A 19,360-nucleotide genomic window follows, 5' to 3' on the forward strand; every position below is an offset into this window, starting at 1 on the left:
ACTGTGCTCATCTCTTTTCCCCTATAGTTTTCATCAGTTATTGGGCTTCAAGGCTAATGCTAACTCTAAGGCCAGACAGGCTTCTCCCAAACCCCCCGGTTAGCTCTGTAGCTCAACCCATATCAAAATGACCGGTATTGAACATTTCCAAAGGCTATCTGAGGATCAAACAAGACATTTCACAGACATTTTAAAGTAACTGTCGGAAACACAGATGGAACTGTTGGAAACGTGGAGCGAACTGACGGAAACATGGAGAGCTGTTTCTGCTTCTGCTGAGGAGAAATGTAACCAATGTTATTACATGGATGTCTAGTATGGAAGCTAGGCTAGACGCGCTGTGACTACCCTTTGGCCCCAACTTTGAGATGTTGAATGCCAAACTACTTGAACACAAGGACAGGGACAGCCGGGTAAATCTACGCATTTATGGTTTTCCAGAGCAGTCGGAGGACATAGACGCCAAATCTTTCCTGAAGAAAAACGCTCCAAGAGATCCTTCAAGAGGACTTTCCAGGAGACCTGGATTGGAGCACACACAAAGATCGCAGTCTCCAGCCAAGACCAGGCCCCACTGAAGCCTTTCGTCATCATTTTGTTTCCTGAGATTTCAGCAAAAAGAGTGTGAGAAACCTCGCCAGGGAAATCTGAGATGTGCGCTGGAAGAGACATAAAATGGGCTTCTACAAGGATGTCTCAAAGGTTACCCAAGAGTGACAGCAACACAGTTTTTACATATATGGGACTGAAAGGATCTCTTTGATTCAAACAATTGTTAAACATCATCTTTTCAATCATTTCTGATTAAGGATGATGCGAAATCATATCCGCTGCCGAGTTTCAGTAATTACGATGGACAATAGACATTTTATCCAGAGTTAATTTATTTAGTTCAGTAGTACCTCTACCTCCACCAAACCAATCCTGGAATAAGCTTCAGACGGCTGTCACAAAATGTATATGGGGAGATAAATGACCATGCATCAAGCCCTATAACATGCAGCAGGAGAGGCAGGCTGTTAATTTGCCTCTTCCAAGTTGTAGATACTATTATTGGGACTTTACGCTTAAATCTTACCGACCTGGCTTCAGACTAACACATTGGTGTTGTGGTGGGCTCTGGAAGAGATTCTAGAGCATCCTTTCCTTACTGTCTTCAGGATCTTCTGTATTCTACTCTGCACAAAACTCAGTGTCATTGTGACTTTGGCTGCATTGTTTAGCAATTGGTCTCTGTATGGAGGGTGGCGGAGACACTGTGTAGTTGTCCTGCTTCATGGAACCCTTGCTAATAATGTAAGACTGTTGTTTGGTGGTCATCCTACTTGGTTCTCTCGTTGGAGAGAGAAAGGTCTTCATAGACTGGGGTATATTTTTAAAGACGAGGGCTTGTATTCCTTTCAAGATTTATGTACAGAATCTGATTTACCACGTTCTTCCTTTTTTCTTTTATTTTCAGTTAAGATCAGCTGTAAAGAATAGTGGAGTTCCGTGGCAGACGCATGGTCATAAATGCTTTATGGAGGGCCGTTATTCCGGACTGGGATCCAGCCTTTGATTGGAACAAAGTGTGGCCACTAGCAAATTGCACTAGCCTAGGAAAAGGTTAATTGAAAATGATTGCACACTGTTTTCTATGAAGGTTGTTGGTACGTATTTACATGTGTTCTGGGAATGTTGTCCAGTGGCCCGTAATCTGGGAGATGGTTGCTTTTAACATCTCTGAGATGTCAGATTACAGTGCCTATTTTGTCTGTTACACACTCATGTCCAAACCTGGGCTTGACCTGGATCAATAAACAAGTGTTATTAGCTGGACTTACAGCGACCATGCACTAGAAGCCAACCCGCTCCTTTTCCTCTCCAGTGTAGTGGCTGACATGCTTAGGTATTGTGTACGTGGAGTGAAGTGAGTCAATGATAGAGTTGCGGAATTCAGACTGAATTTTAAAAGCGTTTTAAAATGATCACATACTGAGGGGTATAGTCTGGATCCCGGGTAAGGTGCAATGTCTGGTTCTTTTCCATTATTATTTTGTATCTTGCTTTTAGTCATTTTATCATCTCCTGCAGGCAAGTGGGGTTTTTGCCTATCTCTTGTCTCAATGTGTGACCGTCTGCAGCTAATCACATCAGCACATGCTACGAGGCGGATCAGTGTCTTGTTTCTTGTGCACACTGACAACAGGCCAGTGACCTCAATTCCTGTCATTTTTGGGAATTAATAATTGCAAAACAATCATCCCTCCAGGCTATAAGATATAGCCAGTTGGGCGCAAGCTGTCCGTCCGGTGTATGGGATCTGTTAGCCAATTACAATTCGACTCCACACCTAGCTGCAGTTATGCAACAACTTGAATCCTAACTGATAATCTAAAATGCATGTAAAAATATATATATTTTTTATTTTAAACCTTGTTCTTGTGAAATATTGATATAAATATTGATTCTTATTGATGAAGTGTATAAAGATTTTTATGTCCATATAGAAATTAGCCCTATGTAAACTCTCCAGTGCCCACCACCTTGCTTCGCCTCTTCCGCATAGCGCCTATCAATCTGGGAATCCATTTGGTAAAAAAAACAAAAACGTTCTAGCGCCTACTGACAGACTCACACACATGCAGAGAGAGAGAGACAGGGTACTGGTCAATCCGTTTTTAACACACCCTGGAAAACCGAATTGTGTTCGACTGAAACAATGATGCAGCGTCACAGCCACTCGTTGGATGAACATTTGTGTGTGTGTGTGTGTGTGTGTGTGTGTGTGTGTGTGTGTGTGTGTGTGTGTGTGTGTGTGTGTGTGTGTGTGTGTGTGTGTGTGTGTGTGTGTGTGTGTGTGTGTGTGTGTGTGTGTTTTTTTAGAAACAAAATTAATAATAGATTTTATTTATAATGCACTTTACATTTTTGCAAATCTCAAAGTGCTACAGGGTTTAAAAACAACAAAGGCAATCAATCACATGGAACTAGGCTAAAACATTCTTTTTTTTAAAAACACTTTGTTGATTTGTTGACACAACAAATTAACTATTAACATTTGTTTTAATCAAATCCCCCCGCCCCCATAATCCTGTGCCTTCATCAAAGAAAAATTTGAGACCGACAGAAAGATGGAGGTTGTGAATACTTCCTGCCGGAGATTTGTGCTCTACTGAGCACACATTTCTAGTTCCTTTTCTTTTATCTTTTACTTTCTTTTGTATGATATTTATTTTCATATTGGACATTGATTGTGTACACTGTGTTAGCTCGTTTTTTAAATAAAGAAAAATCTGATCACAAAGAAGTGTCTGTCGAGATATTTAATAGAGAGCTGTCTAGAAAATAGTGTGCAAAATAGAGTGCAAGGCCATCAGATTCAAACTTGTGCACCACCACCTGTCTGTGACACCATAATTTAGGCGATTTCTTCTACTTCTCTACAAGCTCCTGTGAGCTTTTTGCACGACACCATTATGCGGTGAAGTATCAAATCCAAAGGGTAAATAATTGATAGTTGCAGCGCTAATTGAAACGTCACACAGGCACTTGTGGGTGCAATAAAGACAATCCTTTTCAAATGAGAGCCCTACAGCTGTTTTTCTTTTTTTATTAAGTTCATTGTGTTTTCTGCTGTTTACAGCACTTGACTAACCTGGATTTCTTCCCCATCACTCTGGTTCTCAAACTTTTAGTGTTGGCACCCCCATCCTTAAATGGAAATAATAAAGAAACATCCCACAACTGTACATTTGAAAATCGTCTCTGTATTGCTCATAAACACCATCCAATACCAATCATGGGTACATTGGGTATCAACTTATCATGGGCACCAAGAAAAATCATTCTTAATAATTCCACTGTAACAAACAGAAGAACATTATGGGTTGAATCGTGTCTAGTCAGCCAGAATGGATTCCTACCTAATGTGTTTTTTTTAATCCCACGATTTTGTAACCTCAACCTACCTAATACTGTTATCACATGACACATCAATACTTTTTATTTCACATTTTTAACAAAAATGACTAACACAAGTGAAGTCATATTTATGCCATTATGGATATGGATATTATACTATTATCTACTCAAACCTGTTGAATCCACTGCAATTGTCATTGCTATTGATTGACAATAGTGATTTGCTTTCCCCCCCATTATTGATTGATTGAAAATGTTATTCACAGTAGGTAGAATGGGTACATTTCAAACGAAAGGACAAGTCAATACAAAAACTGCCACGAGGATGAAACCAGGAAAAGCACTAAGACTTGCTTACATTGGGGTCCTCCATTTTCAATTCATCAGAACATAGACGTACAAATATACAGGAAATCATCATACAGTAAAGAAAGTTAAAAAGGGGGGAAACACACATTACAAGCAGTACTTGTGTGCAGAGACAAGGGTCGTGGACATGGTTGATTGACGCAGGGGTTCTCAACCCGTGGGTCGCGACCCCTCGGGGGGTCGCCAAATTATTTTAGGGGGTCCCCAAATTATTATTATTTTTTTTCACGATTTAAAAAAAATAGCAGACCTACAAGCTCGTAGCGCGCCACTCGGTGGCGCGCTACGAGCTTGTAGATCTGCTATTTTTCAATAGCTAAATTATAACAATGCTTAAAACACCAAAAGGGGTTCCCGCCCAAAATGGTTTAAGGTTATTGTAGCAGTCAATTTATATTGGGGGTCGGGAGGGGGCGGGGCGGGGGTCCCGAGACATTGCCAAAGCATTTCCGGGGGTCCCCGGCCAAAAACGTTGAGAACCCCTGGATTGACGCTTCATTGCGTCATTGGAACCCTGAGAAATGTTGAAGGCATCTGAACCTCTTTTGTAGCTTGTGTTAACGCAGCATAACACCAAACCAACTGATCAATGGATTAACTTGACCGCCGTTTCAGATGATAGCGGGAAGCAAGTTTAAAGATGAAATTGTGAACATTTACATTTAAAGCTAAATAATTAATGGTCATCTAGTGACTCCCAATGTTCTATGACAGGCCCCTGGGGGACACCTCTCTTTATCTGTCTCTGCCCTTCTCTCCTGTCTTCATTAGATCAGTGAGGAGACCAGGCTGTCTGCTCCTGCACCTCCTCACCTCTCCCCTTCCTGCACTTCCTCTGCTGTCGTTCCTTCTCCTCCTGCTGTCACCTCCTCTCCCTGCTCCCTCCCTCCTCCTCCTCCCCCCTGTGTGGCCCAGCCAGCCGCCAGTCAAGGTAATCATGCATGTACCAGGCTGTGGATCGGAGGGGAGGGTGTTTCGGCAAAAGGATGGCAATCTATGTGCTGATCTATGGAGTTGTAGGATTTGATGGAGTCAGAAATTGATCATTGGATTGGAATTTTGGAACAGAAATGGCTTCCTTTAATGAAAACAAAAAAGTCTGCAGCAATTTTATGGATTTCTATTTTGGATGTGTAGACAGTTTGGTTAAAAAAAAAGAAAAGAAAAAAGATCTTGATAAAAACAGATATTACTCGGTGTGCCACCGAATTGTGCTTGTTGGAGCGTTCTGCAAAGTCAGAGGCACGTGTAGGAATCGAACTTTACTCCTGTATCACTCATGACAGTAGACTTCATTCAACTTGTACGTACAGTTTGTCAAGGTGTATAATTAAGATGTTTCCAATCATGCTGTTTGACATGTAATGAACAAGCAGAATGGCACAGTCTTTTGCACCTTTAAAGAGACCAGCTATTTGTCCTCAGAGGTTATTACTTTGGAATTTACATTTAAAGGGATACTTCAATTACTCATCCTGTGGAGCCTTGAATTCATAGAGAATGTTTTTGTATTGCATCAAATTCAGAATCATCTTTATTGTAATATTGTCACATCGCAGGTTTAAAACAGTGGGTGAAATTAATTTTGGTGCGAGATTCATTGTTATTTGTTGTTCCCAGAAAGAGAAAGAAAACAAAAAGAAGAAGGGGAAAGGGAAAAAGAAAGAATCAAGAAAACAAAACACAAAGGTATCTACATATTAACACATAGCATCCATCCACACAGTACTGTATGTAGGCCTACATGAGGTTTTAGACATACGGTGCATCAGCATAGCAGCTGGTACTGTTCATAATATTAAGGTGCAGGAAGAATATCAGCGCGATCCTTCATCGTGAATGAAGAATGCAAAAAGAAAGCAGCAAAACTGTATCAAATCTCCGTATGCACTCAAACTAAGCTCTCACAGTATAATCCTTGTGACTTGTATATCCAATCATACCTGCATTACTCTTCAACACTGAACTCTTACTCAAACTTTAGTATTTAAAACACTTCCCAGTGTCTGTCTAACCCTTGAACGAAGAGCATGCCTGTGCCTGCATGTGGGGTTCAACAACACCATCTGAGTTCACATGCACAGTTGCACACTCTCACCCAGACACGCTCCTCGTTGGCATGGCCGGATTGTCTCAGGGCCCCTGAGCACGTCTCAGGGCCCCTGAGCACGTCTCAGGGCCCTGAGCACGTGCACATTGTCTCAGGGCCCTGAGCACGTGCACACTTGGCACAAGCCATACTCTGTCCATGCTCGTTTGTGCATGAGCCTAGTGTTCATGTTTTGGAAGTACTGAGGGTAGGCCCAAAACACATGAGGCCTCCTCTTTCTCTAAACTAGTATATTTAGATTCGTTACATTATTACAAAAGTAAGTAGCACACAATATTAAAATTTGTCAAAATACTTACCACATAACCAGTTAAACCCATGTACTGTAATGTGTTGACTGGGATCCCCCAAGGGTCCTTTTGTCCCTCCGTAGCAAATGCCTTCACAGAGAATAGCAGTTTGCGTTGAGCTTGTAGTTTTGTGTAAGGGTTCATGTGGTTCTTGAGCCCCATTGCCCCCGCCGGCGGTGGCAGCGGCTGTCCACCTCTGAACAGCGCTCAGCGGGTCAATGGAGACCCAATTGGTCTCCGGTTCCAACTCCGATGTTGCGGATTTTCCACCTAAGAGGTTAAGCCCTATTTTATACTATAAAGACATTTTTGAAGATGTAAATCTATAATAGGCCCGTAATAGGGATGTCAGGTTGAAAGTGGTTAAAAAAGCAGAATTATAACTAAAAGTGTACACATTTTAATGTGTCACTATTTAAAAAAGTAAATAATGTTATGGTTGTGTGGGTGCTGCCTATTATATTAACGGAATAAAACCGGGAAAGCAGATTTTTGCGTTTGTTGACTATTGAAAAATAGCAGATATACAATATATCAAGATATAGCCACGCTGCAGTGGCTTAATGGGTCAATTGATTGGGAAAATCAATGTTCTTATCATGGAGGGAGGGTTTGTAGAACAAGTCACAGGGCCCTACAGTAATGTTGACGTTGTTTAGTCAGTGGGTCAGGCCGGCCCGGTGTCACCGCTTACAATCTGAACAAACGTGTCCGGTCCAGGTGCCCTTAACCCATTAAGACCTACAAATGTCTTCTAAATCAGCTTCTGAAACTGTTTTCTGAAAAACGTATGTTGCTATATTAGTGGTGCTCAAAATTGTTTCATGTCATGGACCCCCAAAATGATATGTATTTGACCGTGAACCCTCATCAAAACAATGTGTGTGCCAGGGGCCCCCAGAAGCAAAGATTTGAGCTTAAAATGTTAAAAATACATATATTCAGAGTGCCACACTATGACCTTGCCATCTAGCAGTTTTAATGGGTTAAGCAAGACACTGAACCGTCACCTATTCCATCAGTTAGACTAGGGGTTCTCAACCTGTGGGTCGCGACGCCTCGGGGGGTCGTCAAATTATTTTGGGGGGTCCCCAAATTATTTTCAAAATATTTTTTTTGCAACTGAATGGCTGGAAAATGGACATGAAGAGTTTACATAGTACACATAGTGCATGCATAAACTTTCCTTAATGATTATATCTGGTTTCAGTATTCATATCTGGTTTCAGTATTCATTTATGATATATTTTCTCTATTATTAAGGTTATTTTTTTGGGGGGGTCAGTATTGGGGGGTTATTACTTTTAGTTTGACAAGTATGATTCCAAAATGTTGGTGAACTTCAAATGGGAGTTGTGAAAAAAGAAAACAAATAGCATGTAATTGACACATTATAAGTGTATTATTAATATAAGTAAGCAATATGCATGAGCGACCTTACCTTGATTTTCTGTGCTGTTGTTGTTTGTGCCATTTTCAGAAGTAAACATGGGACAAGAAGAATTGTTTTCCCCCCCGACCATCCAGATCCCTCTCCCCCCACCGCCAACCACCAACACACAACACACAACACAGGTAAACACAACTGAAGTATTGATTTGGTTAAGCTGCGTGATAAGTAGAAAGTACAGTTAAGTACAGTTAGGTGTGGTCATTATTGTAATATAAAGATTTTTACACATTTGTCAACCTGTTGTTTATATTACAATGATGACCACTGTGTACTATCATTGACATGTTGATGAACTTGTTTATTTTCCGGGAATGACACCTATCTCTACATTATCATTAACATGTTGATTCTTTGTATGAAAGTAATTTCTTGTCATAATTCTGATCTTCTGAACCAGAAACCAGTCTGTCTGTCTAGCTGTCACACTTCTACTCACCAACACATACATACCAGGTATGCATGTGCATGTTTAATGCAATCAGATACTGTAGGACTTTTCTGTTTGGATGTATGGGCTGTCAAGGCCAGAAAGTATTTCTTTGCCACTCGGTAGTAGTAGGCGTTCCCGCATAACCGGGTATGATGATGATGTCACACGCAGACCCTCTAGTCAGTGTTAGAGGGTATAGTATGCCCTCTAACACTGAGGATTTCATATTCATAGTGTCTTTTTATAGGGTCCCGGAGGTAAACGTCTCTAAACGATTATGTCAAAAGGGGGTCCCTGGCCTAATTCATATCAAACTAGCAGTCATTTGAAATGAACAGTTTTGAAACTCTGGTGTAGACATGTCTAGCGATTCCTTCCAGTTCTCCAGTTTTGAGAAGCTCTGCCGTAGAGGATTCAACCCCATTGTCTCCATGGTGGTAGGCACCACCCGGATACCCCCACTGTGTGACGTCTTAAGACATCCACCTTCTGCCTTGATGCTCTGCCCAATTAGCTTCCAAAATCTACTTTTAACTATAGATATATTATTATTCCCAAGGCTTTGAAAAATATGGTTAAGTCTAATGAAAAAGTGCAACTAAGATGCCTCTGTTCATCATATCTATATTTCATAAGGAAAATGTTGTAAGGAAGTAGAACACTGTAAGCTATTAAAATAGCTTACAGTGTTCAGTTTTCTACTCTTCTCTCTTGTTGTCATAGTGAACCAGTGGAAGGTTCCATCGTGAACTCCTGCCCGGTCCTCCTCTCCCACCTCCTCTCCCTCTCCTCTTCCAACAAAGACTTCATTTCCCAGCTCTCCCAGCGCCTGGGCTCCACCCTCCAGGAGAAGGAAGACAAGCAGAGGAGGAAGGAGGTAGAGGAGAGGAGGTGTGAGTCTGGAGGTGAGGAGACGGAGGTACTCACCCCCAGTAACAGGTAATCACTACAATACCCATAACATAAGTCACTTGTTTCTTTTACCTGCAGGTGCTTTATGTAAATTAATATCTCAAAGCTCACTTGATGTGGAACATTTTGATTTAATTAGACATTATTTAAAAACTATTACATTTTTGAGTGGTGTAAACCACTCCAACAACTGGCTTTGTTAGTTCACGTGTCCACGTTGTTCGTACCAAAAAAATGAGCATGGTTGCTATGGTCACTCAGTTCACACGGGTGTGATTTCATTACGTCAGACATTACGTCAGACCACAGCTGATCAGGCTATATAATACCTTACACCACTCAGTTCACACGGGTGTGATTTTTATTAACATCGTCAACCCTAGCATACTCAAATGTATTCATACAAATGGTTTTCACACCACAACAACTACAACCAATATTGTCACACAGCCTCTGAATGACGGCCTGACCACCCAACTCTGCCTTGTGTCGAACGACAAGTAATTGGTTGGAAGATGAAGTAAGCTCCATTTCCACTGAGATGCACGTACCATATTCACATCTTTGTTTACGTTTTGTTGTGAGGCTGTCGGCGAGTCAGACAGTATGAATGATCAATGATTAGAACGTGTTGTGAGACACGTAGTGTGATGACAGTGCGAACATTCGCAAAGTGCAATCATGTGGGCTTGTCCAACGTTATAAGTGACACTTGTAAATGAGCAGGTTGTGCTCTAGTAGTGAGTGCTCCGGTAGTCTGGATCAAAGCCAGAAGCTGCACCCGGCCAAGGAGCTTACAGGCAGGCAGGAGCAGTGCAGAGTGACACTCCATGCTTATCTCTGGCAGCTTGTTTGTAAAGGATTTTGACATTTTAGGTAAGAAATACTGTAAAATAGTGATTGGCTGTACTATCAGTTACAGCCTGTCTTCTCATTGTGATCCTAGAGTCATCCTGTCTTCTCATTGTGATCCTAGGTCAGGTCCAGGCTACTTTGAGATGGGACTAGACGACTCCAAGGTGGAGGTCCCGGCCAGCAGTCCACCCCAGCAGCAGGGGGTGGAGGTGAGCAGGGTGGTGTGGTGTCACTGTGTTCGGGTGGAGAAAACTCTACAACAGATGGAGGCGTGTCTTGTGTTGACAGACAGCCTGCTGGGACTCTTCTACATGTCAACTGACCTCACTTCAACCAAACACGACACAGGTACACATTTTGACCAGCCTCTCCCCTCCTCTCCTCTCCTACTTTTATGCAAAGATACTATTTACTATCTATAAACTTAGATGACCGGAATTCCCTAGGGCTGTATACTAGAACCCCACATCTACAGATCTATAAGCTTATAGATCCACAAGCTTGTTGTGATGTGTTGTGAGCATATACAGTAGATCTGAATTTGTATTCATATTAATGTAATAATAATAATGGATTTTATTTATAACACACTTTACATTTGTGAGAATCTCAAAGTGCTACAATGAGCAAATGAATAAAATAAAAACAGAAGAAACATCACACCATTAAAAGCATCTAAGAAACGGGAACAACAAAACATTGAAAACATAAGGGCATAGCTATAAAAATGCTTTGTTAAAAAGGAAAGTCTTTAGTCCACTCTTAAAAGAGTCAACCGACTGGTGCTCCCAAGGGGGGCGGGCAGGGTGTTCCACAGTTCGGGGGTGACCGAGCAGAAGGCCCGGTCACCTCTTGTGCTATGGTTGGTCTTGGTGGGTTTGAGGAGGTTGGTGTTTTAAGAGCGGAGGTTGAGGGTCGTAGGGAGACTAATTCCTTGAGGTAGGAAGGAACGTACTAATATTATATGAATTGATATGAATTGCACTCCTCTTGTCCCATCTTCCCCTCTCTGCCCTCAGCTGAGGAGCAGGTCCAGCGTCAGAAGGAGGTGGTGGGTCTCCTCCAGAGAGATCTCCTGCTGCCGTACTCCCATGTCCTCCTGCTGTCCTCCTCGTGCTCGGACCTCCTCCCCGCCTCCTGTCTGGTCCTGCGTCACTCCTCCAGCAACACCACGTGGTTCCTGTTCTCTGACGCGCAGTCCATCACGGACACCACCGCTCTGCTGTCTGCACAGCTCAACGTAAGAGCTGCTCTCTGACTCAGTGGTTCTCAACCTTTTCAGGTTGTGACCCCCCCTGGTCCCCAGCCAAGCACTTAGACTTGTAGGAGTTGAGGGATTCAATGTTGTTTTACCGTCTATTAGAAGAATAGAAACATAGTGACGCCTCTTCTTATATTATTTGTTCATGTATATTAAAATATGACTATAATGGTGGTGCTAGATGGAGGTATCTCACCTCAGAATGGTTTGGATGGATGGCAATGGGAGGAGATTAGGTGGTGGTGAGTGGTGACTGTACCTACTAGAACTAACTTCCACAGTATGAGCATTTTATATTACTAGCCAATTTTAATATATGATTGTTTGATTTTGCCAGTGTTTGGGGGCCCACTGCAATAACTTGACAACTGTATTTATTTGCTGTCGGGCAGAAACATCTACGTTTGTTTGTTTGTTTTTGTTTAATGCCCTACTACTTCATCATACAAGTGTCACACAAAGGTAGTGAAAACAGCAGATCTACAAGGTCATACAGTACAAGGTTTCCACCTGACAGCAGTGGTTTGTACGTAGAATGCAGTCGAAGACGTTTTAGAATCGATTCATTAATGTTCCACGTTTGTTCCCTCAGCTCCCCTCAGAGCCCCACCCGACACCCCTTCCTCTCCTCCGCCCGCTCCTCACCTCCTGGGAGGTGGAGGAGAACCAGACTCCCCAGGGTGGATACCCAGCCTTCCTCCTCTCCTCCTCATCCTCCTCCTCGGAGCCCTCCCCCCTCCTGTCGGACCTCCTCGCCCAGGAGGCCGGCGGGGAGACCACGGCGGGCGCCCCCGTGCTGCTCTTCCTCACACCGCGCCACCTGCTGGTGATGAAGGTGAACTTCAGGTGGCTGGCGGAGAGGGAGAGGAGCGACGCTGAGGTGCTGGACTCGTCCTGCTGCAGGCTGCTGCGTGTTCCCCTGGGTTCCGTGGCCCTGTACCCCACACGTCCTTCAGCACCCCCTGCAGGCCAGCACAGGTATTTATTTAAACCACCTTTTACCCTTCAGGGTCCCCACTCCCCACGTGATTTCACTGTCATCCCCAGATGACAGTGAAGTGACAATTTAAGGACTTTTCAGAAAAAGAAGACCATTACTGCATAAAAATAATCAACAAACTATACTATAAAAACTGGAAGAAAATTGTGAAAATAGCTGATCTACAAGCGCAAAACGCCTTGCAACGCAAAGCTTGTAGATCTGATATTTTCACAATATTTATCTATGGAACCAAGTCAAGCTAATATAATGCCTCAACTCCTACAAATATGGGGTCAAATATGATTATTTTGGGGGGTCACGACCTGAAAAGGTTGAGAACCACTGTGCTTGGGGACCAGGACCACAATGTACGATATTGAAAACCGCAATATTTGAAAACCACAAAACACTTGTAACCTTTTTTGCAGTTTTCAAATATCTTTTGACACAGCATCAAATGTTTCATGGTCATGATTCACCGGGAGCCTGGGCAGCTTTGGTACCATGCTTAAAATACATATTTTCTGAAATTTCTATGGGCTGAATGAATGGGCTTTCTATCTTATCTGTGGAAACAGAGCCGGTAAACAAAATGCCTGCCACTGCCACTGGTTTCTGATACGCAGTATACACAGGTCTCTATTTAGTTGTGTTGTGGTCTATATGTAAATGATGTTGTGTGCAGGTTGGACCATGTGCTGGAAGTGTTGCTGGGCCAGTGGAGGCTGCTGCTGGTGTTTCCTCTAGCCCAGGACAGACTGCTGTTCCTGGGTCAGCTGAGGGAGAGAAGAGACTCTCTGTCTGGGTTGAAGACCCTGGTCCTCCCCAGGACTACTAGTGCTGCTCTGAAACCAGGTAAGCCCAGAGAAACGAACCACTCAACATTCAATGAACTAGACCAGGTGTTAAACCATTCAAACTGGGAAAGAATCTGTGTCATTTTAGATTTTTAACCACTTTAATCATTATTTTATACATTGGCTATTCAAAAATAGCAGATATACAAGCTCATTCATTTTTTTCTTCAAATCTTTGCTCCCCCCCTGGTCTTTGGTACATATCGTAATACTTAATATCGGATTTTGACATGAAAAGGTTTGAGCACCACTGATATATACATACATAAGTTTATATATAGCCTACTCACATTTTTTTTTTTAAACTGTGAAATTAGAATCATACTCAGGTCTTAATAGATTAGAACAGGTGTTTGACCAAGTAGGATGTTTGACAACTTCTGATGCTGACCAGAGATCCTAGGCCAGTGTTTGTCCTTGTTGTTCTGATGCTAGGCCAGTGTTTGTCCTTGTAGTTCTGATCCTAGGCCAGTGTTTGTCCTTGTTGTTCTGATGCTAGGCCAGTGTTTGTCCTTGTAGTTCTGATCCTAGGCCAGTGTTTGTCCTTGTAGTTCTGATGCTAGGCCAGTGTTTGTCCATGTAGTTCTGATCCTAGGCCAGTGTTTGTCCTTGTAGTTCTGATCCTAGGCCAGTGTTTGTCCTTGTAGTTCTGATCCTAGGCCAGTGTTTGTCCTTGTAGTTCTGATGCTAGGCCAGTGTTTGTCCTTGTAGTTCTGATGCTAGGCCAGTGTTTGTCCTTGTAGTTCTGATGCTAGGTGAGTGTTTGTCCTTGTAGTTCTGATGCTAGGCCAGTATGTGTCCTTGTAATTCTGATCCTATAGGCCAGTGTTTGTCCTTGTAGTTCTGATCCTAGGTGAGTGTTTGTACTTGTTGTTCTGATCCTAGGTCAGTCCAGAGGCAGAGATCTGACAGGACACTGCTGTCTGTGTGTTACACCACCCAACCCAGCCAGCTTCACCTACAGGTAAACCACATCTGAACTCACTCTGAGTTTCCACCACCGTCTGTGTGAATGGATGACCGGCCGCACATTGTAAACTAAAGCATTTCCTAAAATAACTTTAAATAATTTTAATTTATATTGCAATTTTTTCAAAGCACTTTACTATGCATGAGTTATATTCACCAATTCTTTCATCAATCATGCATAGCCTGTGTCCAAAGTGTCACAGCCTCTGACACTGACAACTGCCAACGTTAATGTAGATATATGATGCGAGCAATGCTTGGAAAGCTCTGTCTAATAATTTGAGCTTGTTTTCCATCACAGTGTGTCCCAGCAGCCTCCAGTCCAGAGCATCTCCTCTCTGCTTCAGAGCCTGGGAGAGGAGAACCAGCCACCCCCCCACCTCGCACTCAACCTCTCCCCAGGACTGAAGCTCCTCGCTGGGCTGGAAGGCCAAGGCCTATTGGAATACTTCCACAACAACATAGCACAGGTAAAAAAAAAGAAGAAAAAAACTTCTTTGGACACTACCCAATTCCCTGTGTAGGGAAATTGTAACGCACACGTAAATTGTAACGTGTGTGTGTGTGTGTGTGTGTGTGTGTGTGTGTGTGTGTGTGTGTGTGTGTGTGTGCGTGTGCGTGTGCGTGTGCACGTCAGACTGAGGGGGAGGAGGTGAGACAGGTCTTGTGGCTGTCTGTGGTCCTCTACAAATCCCCTGAGGCTGAGCTCACTTCCTGTCTGCTGCTCTCCACAAACGCCATCTACTTCCTGTTGGAGGACTCTGCCTCCTCGCTTACTCACCACTCATGTAAGACAGTAATTGGTGTGTGTGTGTGTGTGTGTGTGTGTGTGTGTGTGTGTGTGTGTGTGTGTGTGTGTGTGTGTGTGTGTGTGTGCGTGTGCGTGTGCGTGTGTGCGTGAGCGTGTGTGCGTGTGCGTGTGCATGTTTTCCATTAAAATGGCAGGTGGCCATTTTAAACACCACAAAAATAAACATGAATGACTTCCAGTCAATGTAAATATCTCTCTCTAGGGTAGGTACCCTCACAAAAAACATCCAGTAATCCTGGTCTCTAAACTGCCTCCCCCTGGCCAGTTTAGAGACTGATGGAGGGGAAAGGAACTGGTTGGAATAACGTGTTCCTTCCATGCGCTACGTCCAACCAGGGAAACTCCCCCCTGTCAGGTGTAAAGGAGCAACTTGGACACTCAGGCATGAAGGAAGCATGAGTTCAAGTCCGTTGCTCTCCCCATGTCCCCCATATATGGGGACTAGGTTGGCGGAGGGTTTGTAGAGGGTTTGTTAGATAATTGACACAGGGGTGAAAAATGGGTTACAAAATCGTGGGATAAAAAATATTTAAAAATATATATATATCTCTCTCCCTCCCTCTCTCCCTCTCTTTATCTCTCTCTCTCTCTCTCGCCATCAGTGTGGGAAACGTCAGATTCAGCGTGCAGAGATCCAGAGGCGGAGTCATGTTACTATCTGACCATCCGATTGGCTGACCTGTTGTCTGTCAACGTGGGGCTATTTGACCAGTACTTCCGGGTCGTAGGTCAGTTGACCAGCAATACTAGAGGTCCTGGTAGCAGTGTTAATTTTGACAGCAAATTCTGATCATTTTGTCATAGTCTTTTGAATAAAACTACACCTAAACCTAAATACAGTTGAATTTGTCGACAATCTTTTATTTTGGCAGGCCTTGACGGCGTCATAATCCCTGATCTACGAGCTTGTAGATGGCCTATTTTCTGAATATGACACCCATGCACAGCCAAGCATAAAATGCGGTGTCTTAGTTCTAATGGTCCACTAGTCCTCCCCAACATTTTAGTCTAGTTTTTATTTGTTGACGAAATTGTTAATATATATTTAGTCATAGTTTTTGTCCTCATTTGTGTGTGTGTGTGTGTGTGTGTGTGTGTGTGTGTGTGTGTGTGTGTGTGTGTGTGTGTGTGTGTGTGTGTGTGTGTGTGTGTGTGTGTGTGTGTGTGTGTGTGTGTGTGTGTGTGTGTGTGCGCACACACGCACACGTGTGCGTGCGTAGGTAGTAGTGCAGATCAGATCGTGTGCTGTCTCAGCAGAGACAGTTTTGGGACTCATGCCTTCTTACAGCAGCTGATGGCAGTCCTCAGTCTCCAGGAGAAGGTCCCTCAACCTGAATCCACAGAGCAAGACTTCTACAGCCACAAAGACACTGGTACACATACACATCCATCCATCCATCTACAGCCACAAAGACACTGGTACACATACACACCCATCCATCCATCTACAGCCACAAAGACACTGGTACACATACACACCCATCCATCCATCCATCCATCTACACTCTACAGCCACAAAGACACTGGTACACATACACACACACCCATCCATCCATCCACCTACAGCCACAAAGACACTGGTACACATACACACCCATCCATCCATCCATCTACAGCCACAAAGACACTGGTACACATACACATCCATCCATCCATCCATCCATCCATCTACAGCCACAAAGACACTGGTACACATACACACCCATCCATCCATCCATCTACAGCCACAAATACACTGGTACACATACACATCCATCCATCCATCCATCCATCTACAGCCACAAAGACACTGGTACACATACACATCCATCCATCCATCCATCCATCTACAGCCACAAAGACACTGGTACACATACACACCCATCCCTCCATCCATCCATCCATCTACAGCCACAAAGACACTGGTACACATACACATCCATCCATCCATCCATCCATCCATCTACAGCCACAAAGACACTGGTACACATACACATCCATCCATCTACAGTCACAACAAGATGTGCACATGCACGCACTACAGTGGGGGGACACGCAACAGGCCAACAGCATGCGCACCAAGACCCGCCCCGCTCGATCCTGATTGGAAGAAGGCCCCTCTCATCCTGATTGGATGAAGGCTTTGCCACCCAAAGCCCAAACCGAAACTAAGGTTTTTTGACCCCAGGGGCTCACTGGGGACAGGGAGGAACTTCTCATATGGTCAGCACACTTTATAGTAGGGAGGATTAACCAAAAAATAAGAAAAAATAAGTGATATTTGAATTAAGTGAAATCACTGAATATACCTTTAACAATAATTAACAATAATTAACTCTTGAGAGTGTAAAATGAAAATGAAATCAAATGGACGCGTAACGTCTCGTAATGGTTAAAGATCTACGGGGGTTACGGATCATTTAGCTGGGGACCACCTGGAACCCCCTCAAGGACCACTGGTGGTCCCCGTACCACTAGTTGAGACCCACAGAGAGAGAGAGAGAGATACTTAGAATAGATAGATATAATGGCATGATTGTGTGTGTGTGTGTGTGTGTGTGTGTGTGTGTGTGTGTGTGTGTGTGTGTGTGCGTGTGCGTGTGCGTGTGCGTGCGTGCGTGCGTGCGTGCGTGCGTGCGTGCGTGCGTGACGTCACCCCCTGCAGGTAAGATGAAGAACTACGAGCTGGTTCATGGTGGTAGGGTGAGGTTTATCTATCCCAGTGATGAGGAGATGGGAGATCTCACCTTCATCGTGGCAGAGAGGAAGACGGCTGCCTCTTCATCCTCATCCTCATTCAACATCCTCCTCTACCTGCTGGCCTTCCAGGTACACACTAAGCTGAGCTGAACACTCCATGGGATGCATTGGGTGGACGTACTAGGACAACTAGGTCAATTATTGTCAACCGATTCTCGTTCTGACAGCCCATACTGCCCAAACGTACAGTGCTATTTAGAAAAACAAGATGAAAACAATTCGTGAGCGATTTCATCTGACAAAGGTCGCAAACATTAAAAAACATATTGTTGTTTATTCATATGCTTGTCCACCTGGCTGGCTATCATTGCCTTCAGTGCATTCCATTGAATTTCCAGCTATAGTTTCTAAGAGCACAGACTAAGTTTGTGATTGTGTAGTAAGTAGGGTCTGTCTACAACTCACAACTTCGTACTGATTTACTAGGTTCATTTACATGGTTTAATTGGTTCAACTTTCATTTCTTTCGTCCTTTGTTTTTATCACTTCCTTCCTTCTACCCTTCCTTTCCTCCATCCTTCCTTCCTTCCGTCCAGGTCCAGACACCTGGGAGTCCCACTGGCACTGGCCCTTCCCCCAACCCCCTGCTGGAGCCCAGGACCTTGATCCTGACCTCTACAGACATCTTCCTATTGGACGAGGATTATGTCAGTTACCCTCTGCCTGACTTGGCCAAGGAACCTCCCTCCAGGTGTGTCATCATTAATTCGTGATCTACGATTATACTCGTACCCTCTAGTCTAGGGTACGGCATCAGCCATCTACGGACATGTTCGTACCCCCCGTATACTCCATATATGAAAGCGGCGACCGTCACTTTACCTTTTAGCACCTCCCTGATAACCCGGAAATTAAACGGCGGGTCATTACGGAGTGAACGGTGGCAAGGCTTAGCTGTGCTTATGCTACCACCTGCTGGGCACAGAAATAACAGGTCACCACCAGGGCAGGTCAGGTTGTGGCCTCCTGGTGGCGCTATAATAGGCCAATGTGAAAAGGGTACCATTTCTTCTTACGCTTTGGATGGCAATTGGATGATTTGATTTTGTTCCAAAAATGTAAATTGCACACTGCGTTCATGATTTGAGGCTTTTTGGTCAAAACGGACCAATCCTGCAAACTTTGAAAGCCAATGTTAGCCTAATGACAATGTTATTATTTTTATCTTACGATAAAATTAACAAAACTCAGTGGGTGGAGCTGAGTAAGTGTGAAAACTGAAAATCCTTGTGAAAACTTTGATGCCAGATTTCTCAGACCTTCAACTTTCAGAATACTTTTCTATAAGCTGCACTTCCAAAACTGTCTCTAAACTCTAAATGCTTCGCTCAGCAAGAGACGGAGGACAGTCTCGTCCTGTGGTTAGCTATGTACTTGGTCTTCTCTTTTGTTCCCCCTCTACACCAAATCTCTTCTACA

At 43.6% G+C, this 19,360-nt stretch overlaps 1 protein-coding gene across 2 annotated transcripts in view; it reads left to right on the forward strand.

Moving 5' to 3' along the window:
• nisch (nischarin) overlaps positions 1-19,360 on the forward strand; it is a 35,801-nt gene that overhangs the window by 13,919 nt on the left and 2,522 nt on the right. Inside the window, exons 13-28 of one of the 2 annotated variants that reach the window (XM_079509433.1) lie at positions 5,044-5,203; positions 5,893-5,961; positions 8,153-8,247; positions 8,523-8,578; positions 9,279-9,494; positions 10,444-10,670; positions 11,342-11,562; positions 12,176-12,561; positions 13,251-13,420; positions 14,308-14,386; positions 14,693-14,861; positions 15,029-15,179; positions 15,805-15,930; positions 16,423-16,575; positions 17,847-18,010; positions 18,478-18,632. In XM_079509433.1, coding sequence (XP_079365559.1) covers positions 5,044-5,203; positions 5,893-5,961; positions 8,153-8,247; positions 8,523-8,578; positions 9,279-9,494; positions 10,444-10,670; positions 11,342-11,562; positions 12,176-12,561; positions 13,251-13,420; positions 14,308-14,386; positions 14,693-14,861; positions 15,029-15,179; positions 15,805-15,930; positions 16,423-16,575; positions 17,847-18,010; positions 18,478-18,632 — 2,597 coding nt within the window. The remainder of the gene's footprint in view (positions 1-5,043; positions 5,204-5,892; positions 5,962-8,152; positions 8,248-8,522; positions 8,579-9,278; positions 9,495-10,443; positions 10,671-11,341; positions 11,563-12,175; positions 12,562-13,250; positions 13,421-14,307; positions 14,387-14,692; positions 14,862-15,028; positions 15,180-15,804; positions 15,931-16,422; positions 16,576-17,846; positions 18,011-18,477; positions 18,633-19,360) is intronic. The other variant, XM_079509434.1, reaches the window with a different exon arrangement.

The sequence above is a fragment of the Electrona antarctica genome (assembly GCF_951216825.1).
Source record: "Electrona antarctica genome assembly, chromosome: 9".
In the NCBI taxonomy this organism is placed as follows: Eukaryota; Metazoa; Chordata; class Actinopteri; order Myctophiformes; family Myctophidae; genus Electrona; species Electrona antarctica.